The 17,452-nt window shown below is 41.2% G+C and overlaps 1 protein-coding gene across 2 annotated transcripts in view; it reads left to right on the top strand.

Moving 5' to 3' along the window:
* Positions 1-8,154: 8,154 nt before the first annotated feature.
* OSBPL1A (oxysterol binding protein like 1A) overlaps positions 8,155-17,452 on the top strand; it is a 74,982-nt gene continuing 65,684 nt past the window's right edge. The window contains exons 1-3 of one of the 2 annotated variants that reach the window (XM_030444802.1): positions 8,155-8,446; positions 12,417-12,537; positions 17,179-17,264. In XM_030444802.1, the coding sequence (XP_030300662.1) occupies positions 12,417-12,537; positions 17,179-17,264 (207 nt within the window). In that variant the 5' untranslated portion in view covers positions 8,155-8,446. Of the gene's footprint in view, positions 8,447-12,414; positions 12,538-17,178; positions 17,265-17,452 lie in introns of both variants that reach the window. The other variant, XM_008497585.2, reaches the window with a different exon arrangement.

The raw sequence follows: 17,452 nt of genomic DNA, 5'->3' as shown, positions 1-17,452 counted from the left end.
AAAACCCACAAAAACCAAAAACCATGGGATGCAACTAAGTACAGACAAATCCATCACTGTATTGTCTGTATTATCAGCTGCATATACTCAGGTTGGAGAACTGATGGTTACATAAGAGTGCCACAGAAATTATCACAAGCTAAGAATTTGCAACAGCACTGTCCTTCTGCTTAAAGAACCGTCATACTGGGATGCCTGAACACACATGAGGTAAAGTAAGATATCTGAGGTAATCCTGTCTTGTATGGAGCCCCTAAAGCCCCATAGTGCACAAAGCATGTGCACTATGTAAGATCTGTATTAAAACAAGTAAATCAATCACAAATTTATAAAGCCTAAATTAATTCTGAAAAGGCTGGAAAGGAGTTTGTTAGTTTAAAGAGAAGTCTGAGAAAGGCAGGCATCCTTAATATGCTACAGATTGCTGCAGAGAAGAGACTGCATTTTTCTCCCTCTCAGATATAGAAAAGATGTGAAGTGCGAATATTTAGTTTTGAAGGTTGAGTGATTCAGATTGTGTGCTGCAGAGAATTTGCCAAGAATGAAGTCAGTTACCCTGAGAGAAGAAGAGTGGCAGTGTGATAATCATCTTTATTTACACACAAGCTGTTGCAAAGATGGGCCCATGTTGCCTAAAATTGCAGGAAGGAAGATTCAGATAATTATGAGTAAAACCTAAGCATTGAGGACTTCATTGAGCTGTCATCACTAGAAGGTCTAACAGAGGTTAGCCCTGAACAAAGTTAATCTTGTCTTGGGGCAGGAAAATGGGATAGATTGCTGTGAAAGCAGCAAATCCTAGGATGCTTATGTGAACATATTCTTGGGCTTGTAGTTCTATTGGAAATTAAGTTACTACTAGTAACTAACAACTTTAACTTGAGGGCAAAAAGAAGACAGAGATGGTAAAGAAGGAAAAATTTTGTTCCACATTTCAACCTAGATTCAAGAAACTGCTTAATTTTCACACTCCTACTGAGACCTTTGACACTACAAGGTATTTTTTAACTTCCTGATAGTAATCTCCATACATAGTGCTTGCACTTCACAAGTTGCTAGTTTACTTAGCTGAACAAATGAGTTTTCAGAACTATACATGTTATCTGTTACTAAGTAAGTTGGAGTTGTTATTGACATTTTTAATTACTTTTATTGTATATAATCCATATAATAGCACTGATATGAAGGAATTTAGCAACCTGCCGTTGGGTCAGGAATAAACTGCACTGAACCAGAGAACACAGAGAACCAATCACAAAAACCCTGTGGACAGTTAAGACATCTCTGACAGATTTCTGAGGACTCTTTAATTTCCTTTCATTGTCAGATATATTTGTGACAAATCTTACTAAATTGAAATGGAGATAATGAATCTTCAACTCGTTTATCTATACTAAATCAGTAGAAGAGTAGCTGAATTGATATAGTGCACTGGAATGTTTAACAGCTGATTAATTTCTTTGCTGGTCTGAAAAAAATGCTTTTAAAGCAGGATATGAAATACATATCCACAGCTTTCAGACTAGGGATCACAGCAGAGTTTACTGAAATGTTAGGGGCCTTCTTTTAGCACATAACTGAACCTCACTGTTGTTCATGGTGAGGGGTCTCCCAAACTGATACTCTTCACAGCAATGTATGACCTTTGATATTTAAAATGGTTACTAAATCTAACCTTTGGTCCATCAGATCTGTCTCTGTGTCCTGCAGATAGTGAACTAAAACATTTAAAGCTCAAATCAAATCAGTTAAGCAAAAGAAGACCGTGAGTGTCAGGAAGTGGCCCAAATTGCTATGGGGAATTCAAATACTTCGTTCTGTCTTGTTGGGGCACGATAAAACACTGGATAATTACTGATGCCTTTCTGGAACCAGAATCTAATCCTAAAGCACAAAAAGCTTAAACCAGTTACAAATAATATTCACATAGCTAAGGATGCAAGATTTACACATATAGCATAAATAAGAATAATTTTATTCAAATGCATTGCATATCAGAGCTATCAACAACTCTGAGGGGGAAAAAAAGAAGTTTAAAATCAGAAATGCTTTTTGATTTCATTAAATGCTGCTTACAGTCTACTACCAAATCTGTCCAGAGGGGGGAGGTAAATAGCCACATTTTAACGTTACCATAAAGAAAAGGGAACCAGCTCGTTCTCCCTGTATATTTAGCTTCAGCTCACAGGTCATGTGAGCTCTGTTTGTTGCAAATTCTTTTATCTCTGCCAGTCATTTTTTTAACTTCATGATCCAAACCTTAAAAACTTTAGATTTGCATAATAAGCCACATAAATTATATTAGTAAGATAGTACAGAGTTTGACAGCACACAGTAAATGCTGATTACGAATAAAATGCCACACTTCATATGAGTGAAAATTTCTGATCTGTGACTAATACTGAAATCTTAACTTCATTGCAGGTGATGGGATTTTGGCTTCTAACTTTGATGGGGCCACAGTATGTAAGCATAGAAAGATAAATCAGAATGGAATCACAAATAAGTGAAGAACATAAAACTGAGAAATATATAAGAACTAAAGCACTGGAGTAAATTCCTTGATTTTGCATACAACAGCACAAACAGCATGGTGTATTTGCAACTTCTCTTGTACGAAAAAAAAAAAAAAAAAAAAAAAAGAAGGAAGATTAGGGACAAATAAGGGCAGTATCATGTCATGTAGTACCCATTAATGCCCTCAGTTCTGTATTCTGTTTTTGAGCAGGATTTTGTTCTGTTGATGCTCTGTCAATACTGTAACTTTCTCTCAATAATAGCTTAATGAGAGCATTTTGACTATAGTCACTCACCAAGAAAACACAAAATTTTCTTTAATGTTCAGTTCCACTCTACTTCAAATATAAATCTCAGCCATCCCATAAGGAGCATTTAAGCACAAAGTAGTTAATCTAATTTCAGTTTCATAAATATGCATTTCTCTAGATTGACGTAAATTAGCTGTAAAGTTCACACTGCCAAATTCTCTACATACAGCTGACTTATCATGCTGGAACTAAAACCAAACCAAACTGAATCACAAGAACAAAAAAATTGCATTAAACCAGACAAAACCTTCATCTAAGAATACGAAGTATTTGTGCAAGTGACATACACCTTGGTTAAGAGCATTTCTTCTCTTTTAGCCACAACCCAGTTGTGTGCTGGGCATAGCTGTATACAGTTATCTTCTGTAGAGCTAGAGAAATCTGAAGGCTTTTCTGTGAAGTAATAACTGCTGGCAGGTTTAAAAAGCCTCCTGTCATAAGAGGATCAGTGAATTCTCATGTTTTCTCATGACATTCCTGCATTCAGATAAAAGGGGCATGTTAAAATTAACTCCTATTTATTATATGGGGTTTTTTTTACCACTAAAGGATAACTCCAGAAACTGCCTGATTTTGCTTCAGCACTTCTTTAAGCAGCGAAAAGCCTTCCTAATCTCAGTAGTTAACCCAGCTCTCACCATCTACAAACTAACCACGTTACATGGTTATTTCCTGCAAAGTATGAAATAAGTATCAGCAACAGACTCACATCTGCAAGAATTTCTACTGCAGGACATTCAGAATATCATGAAAACTTGCTTGCATCACTCACTGGAAGTTGCTCTCTGTAATTCAGGGAGAAGATCTGCAGGAATCACATCTGAGAGTGTCAGCACATAAATGAATTCTCCTGTGCCTGTCTTTCACCAGACTAGTAAATAAAATCAGTGTGGAAATATGACAAGGGCCTGAGCTTGCTGCACTGCTTTGCAGACAGAGTTGAGGAGCAACTTTCTCAGGTGCACCAGGGCTGCATGCAAGCTACTAAGGAACAAATTTTTAGCTTCTGTCCAGTGATTAATGGTCAGTTAACAAACACTCAGTCCTTAGATTTTTTTATTGCATGAAAACACACATTCAACCTGTCACACATCACTTATTTATCATAATGCCCTGATTTGAGCCAGAACAGAACCAATTTTCTTTCTAGTAGTTTTACTTTTCAGGTAAGTTAATAGAGAGCATCTGTCTTTCTTTTAATTGCCAGCCAAGCATTAAACTATGACATATTTCCATATATAGAGTACCTTGGTAAGCTGTAGATCTCAAAGTTGTCCAGTATGCTCTAGTCTGAAGAGGAAGAAGAATAAGTATCAGTGCAATAAAGACTTGTTGTATGATAAATAAAAATGTGAAGTTTCATGGAGCCATAGCAATAATCCTTGTCCCTTTCCAAGTCTAAAATGGTTTCCTAAAGTTCTTCCTTAGTTTACCTCTGGATAAGCCAGTAGCTACCCCAGTCAAATGTGCAGAGGCAGAAAGAGGTGTAGGGAGGTGCTGCTTGTCATTTCTCAGATGCAAATAGTACTTTGCAAAATTAAAAAAAAAAAAATCAGCATCTTGGCTTGTATAGTTGCTAATGATGGCATCAAACAATAGTGTGGTCATTTTTTTTTCAGGTCATGACAATGAAAGTATTATTTCAAAATTTCCAGCAGAAATACTTCTAGTCATAGGGTTTGATTGCCTGCAGCAATTAATTCAACTGGTTATTTATGCACTACTCCCAGCAGAAGCTCTCTTTGTGAATTTCTCCTCAGGAAGTGTATAACCTTACAGCTTCAAACTCCGCAGTCAGGTTGCCCCACTGCCCTATTCCAGAATATGAGATACTGTAAAATACATAATGCTGTGAAAATCATTGACAAAAAAGTTTAGTGAGTTCTGTGCAGGGCTGTTTGCCAGTGCATCCAGCCCTAGCATGGGAAATGTTTCATGCTTCATTCTTCAGATTCATGCTTCCAGCACCACTAATTTCAGCAGATTATCTAAAAAAGGAAAGACATGGGGAGAAAAAATAATTAAATATATGCTCGAGAGAGATTAAACCCCTAATGTCAGCAATACTGTTTGTCTTATTTTCACCCTTCAGACTCCAAAATTCACTGGGTTTTGTATGGGATGTGCAAGCAGGCAAAAAAAATCAGTGAAAAATAGACACTCCTTGAAGAAGGTGGAAGCAGGGGGATTGTAGTAATCCTGACAGAAAGATGACAGTGCCTCCCATTGCAGTTAACCTGAGCAGGTCCATGTTTATGCTGTGCTGCCTTCAGGCCTGTGTTGTGTTGCACAGAGTCCTTGGCTGCAGGATAAACTCCACCAGCTCTTTGCCACAGAGGAGCCTGCAGGCAGCTGCCACTTGATGTCTGCAATTAGAACAGGCCTTGCCTTTATCCAGAAATACATCCAGACGTTCTCATGTGAACACCCTTTATGAACAGGCTGTTTTCTTACAAGAATATTAAAATAGCTCGGATGAACAAGGAAGATAGGATCTGTGGAGTTTGCCAGGGGGGAAGATCATCCAGAGTTAGACCAGTGACGCAGGAACATGAAGTGAACAGCATCTGAAGGGACATAAGGCTTACACACTATCTTTATCATTCTATTATTTATTTTTAAAGAGGGTATCTTATTAATACATGCATACAAATATGCAACTTGTTGTTGGGCCTTACTTACTGAGATACAGGAAAAAAAACCTCCACTGTCCCTCCAAATTCATTGCCCCAGCTCCCTAATGCAGAACAGGGAGCTATAGGATAACTGACTGGCTGGAGTGTAGAGCTCTGCACTGTATTGCAATGCTTTATAGAGCAGAGGTTGCTGGTACTTCCATTTTATTACAGAAATTATAGAAAATATGAGGAAATACTATAAATATTGTAGATAGCATCTCTGCATGTAAATATAACACAAAACAGGAAAAGGGAGGGATGCCTGATTTTATTGTCAGGTTGCTGGGAGCAGCTAACAGCATTGTGAAAGATGGCTCAAAACCTAAGGCAAGAGGAGGAAATAAAGGGCAAGGAGCTTAGTCAGACTGACAGCAGTGGCCAGAAGCATCAGAAAAGATGGGAATCTGGGTGTGAAACAGTTAGGGATCTGAAAGTAAGAACAGCAACTTGAAGACCTGCTCCTAAGGAAATAAAGTCAATATGATCCTTCACTGGAGCCTCTCAGACCTTTTACAGTTGCTGCTGAAGCATCCTTGGAAGCAGGTCTGGAAAAAAAAGCATTGATAAGAGAAACCAATTTTAAGTAGTGAAAAGCAGGACAAATCCAAACACAGTAAATTTATGTGATCTCTGCAGGTTTGGAATTAGGTATTGAATTGCAGATATTTTCCTCTTTTTTTCTTCTTTTTTTTCTTTCATTTTTTTTTCTTTTTTTCCAATGTTCAAACCTTTAAAATAATATGTAGCTATAGACAATAAAGAAGAACGAAGTGTTTATGTCACAAGAGACATCATTTATGTCTCAAGAGTTTCACAAGAATTCCTCAGGTTTAAACTTGCCCGCTTTTGGAGCAGAAGTTTCATCCTAACTTTTGGAGATAGTTTCTCCTGGCACCTGTGACTCTTGCCCTGCCTTTTCGTGCACCTCTTGCATGTGACAGAAACCCAGTCATGCTCCAACACCACAAAGTTTCCCTACTGCTTTAATAAGTTCCTGAAGGATTTCAAAAGTGCCATGGGAGCTTTCAAAATGCAAAAATCCTTTCTGGTGCTGAAGGCAGAAAAATAAGGTGTCGGCTACTGGCTTCAAGTGAGTGGGAAAAAAAAAAAAAAAAAAAAAATTCATTCATGGGATGAAATTGTGAACCGAAAGGCCTTTTTGTGCAAAGTAATACCCAAACTTGCTGTTTTAGGTTGCTTTTGGCTATGCTGTCCTTAGGAGTAGTGTTTCAATTCAGTTTCCTCGTAATCGCTCTGCATTTTGTATACGAGACAGATGTGACTTTCAGGGACACATTTTTTACCCTCTGGTGACTACCCCATGCTCCTACTTCGACTCTTCTCTTTTGAGGCCGTTCTGTCCAAACCCTCCACGCCTCTCTGAGTTCCCATCGGTGTCTCCACGTTCCCGCCGCCCGCTCCGTCCCCCCTTTCGCGGCAGGGACTGAGATGCTCCCAGAGCACAGCGAGAGCCAAACCTGGGTGCCCAGCAGCTCGGCTTGCACGGCAGGCAAACCCAGGGGACAGCAGGACGGTGTCTGTCCGGCAGCCACGGGGTTGCAGGACTGTACCCCCCCTCGCCCCTCCCTTTTTCCCGGGAAGAGCGGACACCACCAGTCGCGTCCGGTGCGGGATGGTTTCTCTCATAAAACCGGCGTGGGCATGCCCTGGCACCGACCCTCCCGGCTTCTTCGGGCAGATCCTGGGGATCTGCAGCGAACCCTGGCCCTCAAGGACCGGCCTCACACTCACGGTCCTGTCAGGAGGCCGAGGGGGCAACCGGGCTCCTGGGAAGCGGGGGGCGGGGCGGCCGTGCCCGGGGGGAGGGGGGCGGAGCCACGGGGAGCGGGGCGGGGCTCTGCCATACCGGGAGCTGGCACCGCCCGGGCTGCCAGGCGGCGGGAGTCGGGGGCGGGAGGGAGCGGCCCGTGGTGTCGGTGCGTATAACACAAGGGGAGGAGGACGGGGAGTGGGGAGGTGGTGGGCAGGCAGTAGGAGCTGCGCGGAGCGGTGAGGCTGTACGGCGGAAGGCGAGGCTGGCGGCGGGTCAGCCCACCCGCCCCGGGCGTCTTCCGCGGCGCGTAGGGAAGGGAGGGAAGGACGGACAGACGGACGAAGAGGGACACGGGAGCGGGGGGAGACGCGCCGTGCCGTCCCGCTGCCGCGTTTGCTTTGTTGCTGCCGTTATTCCGCCTTTCGCTGTCCCCTTCTCCCTGGGGCTGCTCCCAAAACGGTGCTGCCCTCTCCCAGCCGTGGGCCGGGAGGGAAAACCAAGTTCAGGCAGAACCGGCTGCCAGGGGTGCGCCGGGACTGCTGGGCCGGGGAGGCCTGCACGGCCAGCGATGCCAGAGGTGGGGTGCGTTCCCCCACTGGACCCCGTCTCGCTGCCCGTCTCAGGTGCCGCCTCTCCTCTGCGGGCGCCGGGAGCGTATCGGGGGGTGGAGTGGGGGCATCGCCGCTGCCCCCGGAGCCTCTGGCAGCGCGTCCTGGCAATCCGCCCGCCGTGCAGGGGCCGGCCCAGAGTAAGGCTGGCGGGAGGGTGAGGAGCTGAAGCGGAGGCAGCCTTGGTAGCCGGGAGGTTTTGGCCTTCCGGAGGGGTGTGAGCCCCCGGTGCGGTGTGCAGGTGGCCCTTCCTCTCCCCACTCCTCTTCCTCCTCCCTTTATCAGCCCCGTAGCCCCGGCGGAGCTGGGTGCGGGTGTTTGGTGCCTCCAGGTGCGGTGGTCCCTGCCCTGGGTCTGCGCGCACCTTGGCCGTAGGCGAGAAGTGCGGTTGCTGTGGCTCATGAGCCCGTCGCTTTAAAAAGTGTTTAATTGCCGGCACTGAAACGGACTGCTCGGTTCCAGGCGCACCTAGAGAACTCCAGAGGTTCTGCCCAAGTTTCTTGCCTGCCTGAAGTTGTTGCGTGCCTGCTGATCCGGTGAGATCTCGCTCTAGCTGTGGTAAGCTTATTCAGAGCTCCTGGGCTGAAAGACTTTGACGTAAAAGAAGTAAACTGTGTGCAGAAAGCAGCCAGGAGATGCTCAAGAGGAGGTTTAGTTTGAATAATATTTGCCTTTGCAGTGGTATTGATCAGATACTGTGTTACTGCATCCGTGTTAATTGCTACTGAGCAGACAGTAACTTTGTTTCAGACAGAGGGCCCATCACATGAAGAGCCATAAGGCTGCGTGTAGAATCACATTCGATTTGCTATAAATCGAAATTTTGCAACCCTTTAGCTAAAATTCTTTTAGATAACATCACTCGTGCTTCTAGTACTGCATCTCTTTCTTCTTGGAGCAACTCCTGTCAGTGCAGTGTGTTGTGTGGGTTTGTAGACAGGTTCTGTCAGTTTGTGTGGTTTGGTACATTTTGTCCTCCTCCTTTACAAGCATCACATCATAATGTGTATGTGCTGGGACATGCAAGAAGTCTTCCTGAGCAAGTTTTCCTGCAGGAATCTAGTTTCCATCGCTAGAGGGAGATCTCTTGAAATATTGTCTAGTGTTGTCTGTGCTTTTTACCAAATTTACTATTTGCTATGAATAGAAAGCTTCCTATGCAGTCAGTAAGTACTGACTCAGAGTCTTAACATTGAATTGGGCAGTGCCAGTACTGCTTCTGCTGGTTGTCAAGCTGTAGTAGTCTGAAAAACAGCCATGTTCTGGTTGGTGGGTATTGGTGCTGTTCTGGGCTTTCTGTGTGGCAGGAGTCCTCAGCAGAAGAAATCCAAGCAAAAGTGAGTGCATCTTATCAATAGTGTTGACCTGTGGTCCAAGATGTCACCTCAGCACTTTGTAGACTGCTTTCTAAGAAAAGGAGGGTTTTTTTTTTTCCTTCGCTCTCTCCTAGTGGTTGGGTTGAGTTGGTAATTTGTATCTTGTTGTTTAGTTGGCCTTTTGTGGTTAAGTATTCTCCAAAATTCCCTTAAGCTGGCAACATGGTAACTTGGGCTCTCTGCATTGGAAGCAACCTCAGTGTGAAGACAGCTGCTGTAATATCATGAAAAGGTCTCTCTGGCGTAAAAATGGGGCATCTCAGTGCTATTCTTTATGCATTCTTAAAGAATAAGATTCAATAAGAAGTCAAGTACTGGTTCAGTAGTTCAGGGAGTTCAGCGAAAGTGCCTTGAAGTCACCTCTTGGCTGTATAGGAGGCACTAAATGTTATTCTGGTGTTGTTTTCTCATGGTATACTAGTGACTGTAGAGCTGAGCATACAAGGCTTTCACAGCACAAGGCATAAAGATGAGCTGTTTAATTTACCTCAACTGATTAATGGAATAATATAATGATGGCAACACTACTGACTGAACAGATGCCAACTCTCATAGGTGGCTGGTATCTTAGCATGTAGACAATTCATATAGATCAACCCACTAGTAGTATCTTATGGCTAATAAATCTAAACTAAACTATTAAGTTTCTCCCTTAGTGCTGATGGTTTGGCTTGGTACCTCAAAATTGGTGGGTAGGAGTTTTTGAGCTCTTTTAGAGTTGAAACATGAGACCACATAAATCCTCATCTGCAAGAGAATGCAAGTGTACAAAGTACAATTTTAGGAGCATAGGATGTGAGTGCCCATGTATTGATTTCTTTCTCAAGACTTGCCACTCAGACTTCTGCTGGTGGTTGCTGATCTCCATTATAGAACGAATCCAATTGCTTAAAAACACTATTTTCAAGATTATGCTGAATTCTGCTAAGAGCCCCTTTGCTGCCAGCTTCATTCAGGCACCTTTTAGCTTCTTAGCTAAAAGTTTAGGTTCTGTATCCCTTGCCTGATGAGTAACTCCACACAGATTCACTTTCTAGCCCCAACTGCAGGAACACTTTCCTGTGATCCTTCTAACTATGACTAATAGTCAGACAGTCATTCTTCTGCATCATTGCATGCTTCAAGCTTACAGAGTGTATTTGAAGCTGGAGGTTTGGCCTAAATAGCAAAGTCTTTGGGAACTAAATCAGTGAGGCAGGCAGACCTTTCTTAGCCATGTTACTATGCATGCCACACTACTGCTAGTATTTACTGCTAAGAGTGCAAGCAAATTGGTGATTTTCACCTAGTGACATTCTGGGAGCAGAGGAAGAAGATCATGCCAGTAACTTTACACAGTGATTCAGCTTTCCATGTATCTTAAACTGTTTAATATTTTACTTGTGTACATAGCTGGCCTTACTATATATAAGGGCTGTGCATTTGGATCAGCTTCTTGGTTCCCTTCCCAAACAGTTTCTTTTATCCTTTCTCATCAATATCAGATGGAAGCTGCAGGCTCTTAATAAACTGAGCATGTTATACCTGCTGTGTATGTGGGATGCTGGAAAATAGTGCAGGGTAATGATAGAAGTATATTTCTCTTATCTGAGAGTTCACTTAAGAAACACTGTGGGGGAGGAGGTGAAAATGAAAGATTTTCCCCCCTCCCCCTCCTGATCAATAGTCCAGCAAAATGAACCCCTTAGATTTTTTCTATATGATTCTCATGCTGGGTTCCCCTGAAAAAGTACTACTCAGCTTCAGAGGAAGTATTAGAGACTTTGGCATTCCAGTATTACAGTAGCATATTTGATTTTGATCTTTTTCTAGGCACTGATAGAACTGATTTACTGGAGAAAATTATACCTTTCCAAGTAACATTGTGCTGTGTTGCTCAGACAAGTGGGTAGACTCCTGTTTAAAGGAGAAGATAGCTTCAAGGTTTGAAGGATTACTAGAAGGACCAGTACTGTTGTTTTTTTGTTTGTTTCTGTTTTTCAAGTAGAACACAAAACCAAGCACAAGAGTATTTTCTAACCACTGCTGGAGAAGGCATTTTAATCCTGTGTCTGTGGTACATTGAGTTTGACTGATATGACCTTTTCTGAAACATGTTAGAAAGGGCTTGCTTAGCCTCTCCATTTTTTTGTAAACCCCTTAAAAACATATTTAAATGGAACATTAAGGTTGAGTTTTGCCTATGCTAAGCTGTGCTGCATTTGGATCTAGTTGTTGTAGTAATATTTTTTTATTTAAAGTCAAAACAACTGCAGATTGTGATTCTGGCAGTGTGAAAAGATTGGTAAAGAGATTACTTAATATAACTGCATTCATTAAGAGACCTGGCAAGTAGCATTATCACTTATCTAAAGGTCTCAGACTCTCTGCCTAGCAGAGAGTTGTAAAAATAGCAGTCAGAACAGGTTTTATTTTCTCTGTTCCTTTAATTATGTAAATGCACAATTTTTTTTTAGTTCAAAAGCAATAGTAAGATGAGAAATGCTAGTTATGTTTTGCTGTCACATGGTAACTTCTTTATATTTTACTGTTCTTCATAAAGATAACATGAAATCTGTACAGTTGTTTGAATATCTGACTCCCCTTCAAGTCAAGGTTGGAAGGGATCAATTACTTAAGTTCAAGAGCCGATCATGTCAGTGATTGGTATCTGGGGCCTCCATATGAAGGTGGATTCCATTCCCCTGGGTTGGCAGTCAAAATAAGTCTTGGTTAGTTATGAAGAGAAATTGGACTAGAAGGCAAATATCTTCATTTGTTTGTTTTGTTCTTATTGTCTCTGGAAACCTTAAGGGGTAAATGTAAAAACCTTGGGAAGAAAAGGTAAATGCTTACTGCAGCAAAGTTTGTCTTAATAGCGGCACACAGTTTCAAGTTTCAACCCACACTTAGAACCTAGAAAACTGAGAAGCCTGGTAACATGAGCATTTTGTCATTTGATTGCTTTTTATAAGGAATTTTAATGCCCTAGTGGCATGACTGGGTGCTGGACAGTTGCAAATAGCTTGCATATTAAATGTACTCCACATAGGAAGTAATTGTCTGTCTCATACTGGTGTTAATATTATATAAGGGAGAAAAATTACATTTATATTTTTACATAATTTACAACAAAAGTGATTACAAAATTGTCTTTCCTATATATATTAGAGATGAGTACTGAAGCAGAACAGCAGCTTCTCCATGATGCTAGAAATGGAAATGCTGAAGAAGTTAAACAGCTGTTGGATACCATGCACAAAGGAGAAATAAGCTTTGACATCAACTGCAAAGGTTAGTGGCCTTCCTTAAGTGTTTGTGACCTCACTGAAGCCACAGGTAGTGGCTGGAAACTGTTACTGATAATACAGACTTGCTTTCTCTGAAGTGCTTAATAGAGTAATAAAAAAACTTAAACCTTTGCTTTTACCTTGTGACCCTTAAGGCCATACTGGCATAAGGAAGAGGTCATAAAAGCAGACTACAGATAACTAATGTACAGAAAGCCTGAGTAATTCATGGAATCTAGAAATGTCAGCAAGACTGAGAATCTGTGCCTCTTTCTGCCCATGTTTGTGTCTATGCCAACTTCAGAGCTTTGTACTACTAAGCAAACCAGACCAGGGGATGGCTCAGTGAGGTAAACAGTCTCAAATAAAGCTGCAGAGATGATCAAGTAGTTTGTCTGCTGCTAGGTATTTGTGTTTATTGTTTTTTGGGGGGGGTTGTTTGTTTTGTTGTTTTTTTAAGGCCCCTGTTTCATTATCATGTATTAGGAGCAGCTACATCTCTTGCCACTTGCAGGAATGCCTGAGAGAAGTGTATGCTTTTAACTAATAGAAATGTACTATGTTACTTGGGAAAAAGAAAATTGCCAGTTTTCTAGCAGGACCATTGGCCATCATAAAAGTTTTGCATGTGCACAGCTACCATAGTTACAGCTAAGCAACTTGCTGAGCATTAAAGCTTCAACCTGGGTCTGGATTTGCAACCTCGTTATCAGTCACAGGCTGCCCTATTTTCTTATTTAGTAGCTTTCTATTTATCTTTGTTTACATCAGTGTGTTTCTGGATGCTTAAAAAAAACTGTGAATGTGTATCCTACTCCTTCTACATGGACTATTTCTTTGTTCAGCTCTCAACTGTTAAGCAGCACTGAGAAGACAGTTCTGCAAAGGGAGAGGAGAGGAGAGAAGCTGTGCTCATGGAAGAGCCATGACAGAGGGAACACCTTGCCCTAGAGAGCAGGGAAGCCTGTTATCTGAACAAGCTTTATCCCTCTCCCAGTTCTATTTCTTTAGTCATCAGTTTACTCATCCTTTTGTTTGACTGTGTAGCCATGTCTGTGTGTTCCCAATAGTTAATGTGTTCACATCTGAAAAACAAATTGTAAAACCCAAATCCTTGAGACTTCATCTTCACGGAGCTAGTTTATAATTTAAAAGGGAACTACAGAGCCTGATTGAGCTTGAGTCCTCAACCCTCACAAATATGTAGTTTGCAAATATTCATTACATTGTGTCTAATGCCTGAACATCTGGAATCTGAATGCTTTAAGATTCATGCAACATTCCTGCAGATAAACTGCTGAAGTCTCCTTGTGCTTAGAAGAGTTACCAGAGCTTCTCAGATGTTTTCTTAAGCTTTATCTGAAGTGAAGAAAGTATAATGAAATGGTATATAATCTGCAGTCCTGTATTACATCAAGCAAACTGGTCTCTGGTTGTCATTCCTGCTCCAGGTCAAGTATTGTGAAAGGTTGCGGCTAGATAGAAGGCAGTCAGCTATATAAATGAAAAGCTTTGGCTTAGCTGTCACTTGTGCTTCTTAGAAACATGTTGCCTGCCAGCTACTGCATGCTTGCTGGGAAACGAGAGGGAAGATACTGGTAACAGTTTAGGTTGAATAAAATAGTTCTGAATATGGAATACAGCAAATTCTATGTTCTCTAGAACATAGTTCCTCTAAATGTCAGAGGAGACAAAAGTCTGACTAATGTGTTCTCTAGGGGAAACTGTTCCGGCTGCGTGAAACTTTAGAGTTAAATCTCTGTTCTTCCACAGTCACTCTTCAGAGACTGTTTCAATCACTTGTACCTCTAGAGGACCCCACTGGAGACAGTCTAAAACAAATTAAGGCCAGCAAGCCTCTGCAGTATAACTACCCCTGCCATTCTGCCTCCTCACTGCCAAAACCACTATGCCTTGTACCAAATCTTAATCTGTTAGGTACCACCAGTTAGCAATGGCACAAACACATTATGATTAATTAAAACACTGATTGTAGATTGTAACTGACTTATTGCAACCCTCAATCATACTTCTCTTCCCTCTTGTCATTCTGCGATTATCCTCAGGATAATCAGATATCAAAAGGCAGGGTATGGGGAATGTCTTCAGTGCTGCAGCAGTTCCTTCAGGACTTGCACTTGACGGGGTGATGACACTTGGCTTGGAATAAAATACTTGTGGAGCAGGTGTGAGGCTGTGGTGGAGGTGCTGTAAACTTCTCCCAGAACATTCCTTGGGAGGCGTAAGTCCAACACATTAATGTGCCAGGGTATCAAAGTCTACCTTCAACACCTTGTAAAACCTGTCCTGTCTTTCCAAGGGTGAGCTTATATCTGATGCTGTGCTCTAGATTTACAAGCATAAAGTCTGATGAGTGATTCCAAACATTCCGATTTCAGACAAAGTGAAGGAAAATAAATCCAGGCTCCTCCTGCTCATTCTGTTGTGGATGGATTCTAGGTAGTCAGTGCTTGCAGATAAGCAAGACTTGTTTGAGTACCCAGCCAAATGATCTGAACTTCTATTTCCCGTTTTTTCAGTTCACTGATTTCAAAATGTATCCACATCAAAAATGCACTAAACTTGGTTTTCGTCCAAAAAGATCATGTTTTCTAGGGCTGTGGTGGCTTATTCTCCTTAAGTACAAGCAAACAGACTATCTAGAATTTTGCATAGTTAGAAAACTGTGAAAAAGTTCAATAGTGTGTTATACCAAAATGTATATTTGAATGACTTAATGTATACATTCAAACAATGTATATTTGAATGACTACAGAGTAGTAGCCTGGCAGACCACAACCAGGAGGTGACCACCTAATTTATCTCCATTCTTTAAACAAATGGTAATGCTTAAGACTTACAACTAAATGTCTAAAGTGAAGAACTGTGTGGGAGAGGTAGGGGAGTTATTTTTTTGTTGTGTTTATTCTACTTTCCCGTCCATGCATTTTGCCCAGCGTAATGATGTCCTGGTTTAAAAGAATAGTAATTTTAAAAGTGCAAACACTTGTGGTCACTTAAAGAGAAGTGTCAAGCATCTCAAGAGATTGAGAAGTAACAGTTCGGCTAACATCAGAAATACAAACATTGAGTAGATGCGGAACAAAGGCCTCTGGCACTTTATTCAGTAAGAACTAAAAATCTGGACAGGACCCTGATTTTTTTTTCATGACTGATTTCCCTGGCAGTAGTCCTTTCTTGTCAGTGCTGTAACTTGTGACTGTATTGGGCTAATTGTATGAATTCAGTGTAATTCAGACCTCTTTTGTGTTCTTTGAAAGAATCTTCTTCCCTGCTATACTAAGGGGTGAATGGTGTCCATCTGGTATGTTATCCAGAGTATGTAGCCCCAAAATTGGGGATCCACGCAGTATTTGTCTTCTGGGGTACTTTGAACCTATCAGTCACATAGGACAGGAGCTCTCTTGTAGGCCAGACAGGGATGAGGGGAACACATTAAACCTGGGGCTGGAACAACAGCAGGGTTGAGAAGAAAGAGAACCAAATAACAAGAATTAGCCAGCGAAGGGTAGAAATGTTAGCTGGAAACAATTGTAAGAAATGGGAAAATATTTCAGCTGTGAACCACATTGTAATGTTTCCTTGTAATATGAGAGTAAAAGGAATGATGAATTTACAAGATTAGGAGTTTTCTTTTTCCTTGTTCTAGTGCCTTGTCCTCTCAGGCCAAACTTGTAATGCATGATCGGGACTTCTGTGCTTAAGGATATGTGAAAAGGAAAAACTTAATGGTGGCAGTAACTTCAAAACCATTTCTAATGCCTCATTTTCATTTTGCTTCCAAATAAAAGAATGATAGCTTTTAAGTCACTCTTGGAATACTGTGAGTCTGCTGCTTAGTAAAAACAAAGCAAAAATCAGCTTTGCTTAGTAAAATTGAGTGTTGCAATTAGAAGCTAGCATGAGTTGTTAAATTAGTAATCTCTAATACTATTGATACTTTGCTTTTAAAGAAGTGATTGTAGGAAAGTTCTTGAATTTTGTTCATACAACCAATTCTCCAGGATGTGTTTTGAAGGGTTTTTTTAAAGCAAAAATGAGCATGGCATTTCTGTACCTGAATTCTACTCATGCGTTCATGCAGAAGCTTTGAGCTGTAGCACAAAGATTTCAATTAATTGTATTTCTTAAGGCTATCTTTATTAAAATTGAGTATAACAACAAGACAACAAAAGAATGCTGTCATTAGACCATCCCACCTGTTTTGGTTTGAACCATCTGTTTGGAAAGATGTGTTGTTCTACCTCTCATTCGTGTGGAGGATGTAAAATCAGGTAAACCAAACTGTTTTTTGATAAACAAGAGAAATACATATTTGCATGTGCTATTGTGTGATTGAAAGTAACCGAAGTTTCTCCCTACTGTTGTAGAACAATGTGTTACATAAAAATAATTAGGGTTTGGTGTTTTGGAGGTTTTTTTCAGATTTTGTGGGTATGAAACTGACATTGTCAGACTGCATCCTAATTTGGTAATTCAGATAAGATTAATAGTACTGATGTTTCCAGCCTCCTTGCTCCTCTGCTACTATGATGAAAGATCATCCATATTTACTTCCAACCATGTGACAAGATCTCCCTTGTACTGTGCGAGCAAAACTTTATATTCCTGTTTTGTCTTTTAGGCAGAAGTAAATCTAATATGGGTTGGACACCTCTTCACCTCGCATGCTACTTTGGACATGCTGTTGTGGTAGAGGATTTGCTGAAGGTATATTTCATATTTGCGTCTGTGTATAAGACATAAAATTCTTTGTTCTGCTGGAAGGACTTAGTAGTTATTAATTTCTGTGTGTGCACGTGTGATAGAAGAAAGGCAGCTTTGTAGAGAGGTAAAGCCACTCCTACAGCTTATCTGCATATAACATGGGAATAACTAAGCTGATTGTTGAAACTAAG

This window comes from Calypte anna, chromosome 2 (assembly GCF_003957555.1).
Source record: "Calypte anna isolate BGI_N300 chromosome 2, bCalAnn1_v1.p, whole genome shotgun sequence".
In the NCBI taxonomy this organism is placed as follows: Eukaryota; Metazoa; Chordata; class Aves; order Apodiformes; family Trochilidae; genus Calypte; species Calypte anna.
This window is presented reverse-complemented; position numbering and strand designations above follow the sequence as displayed.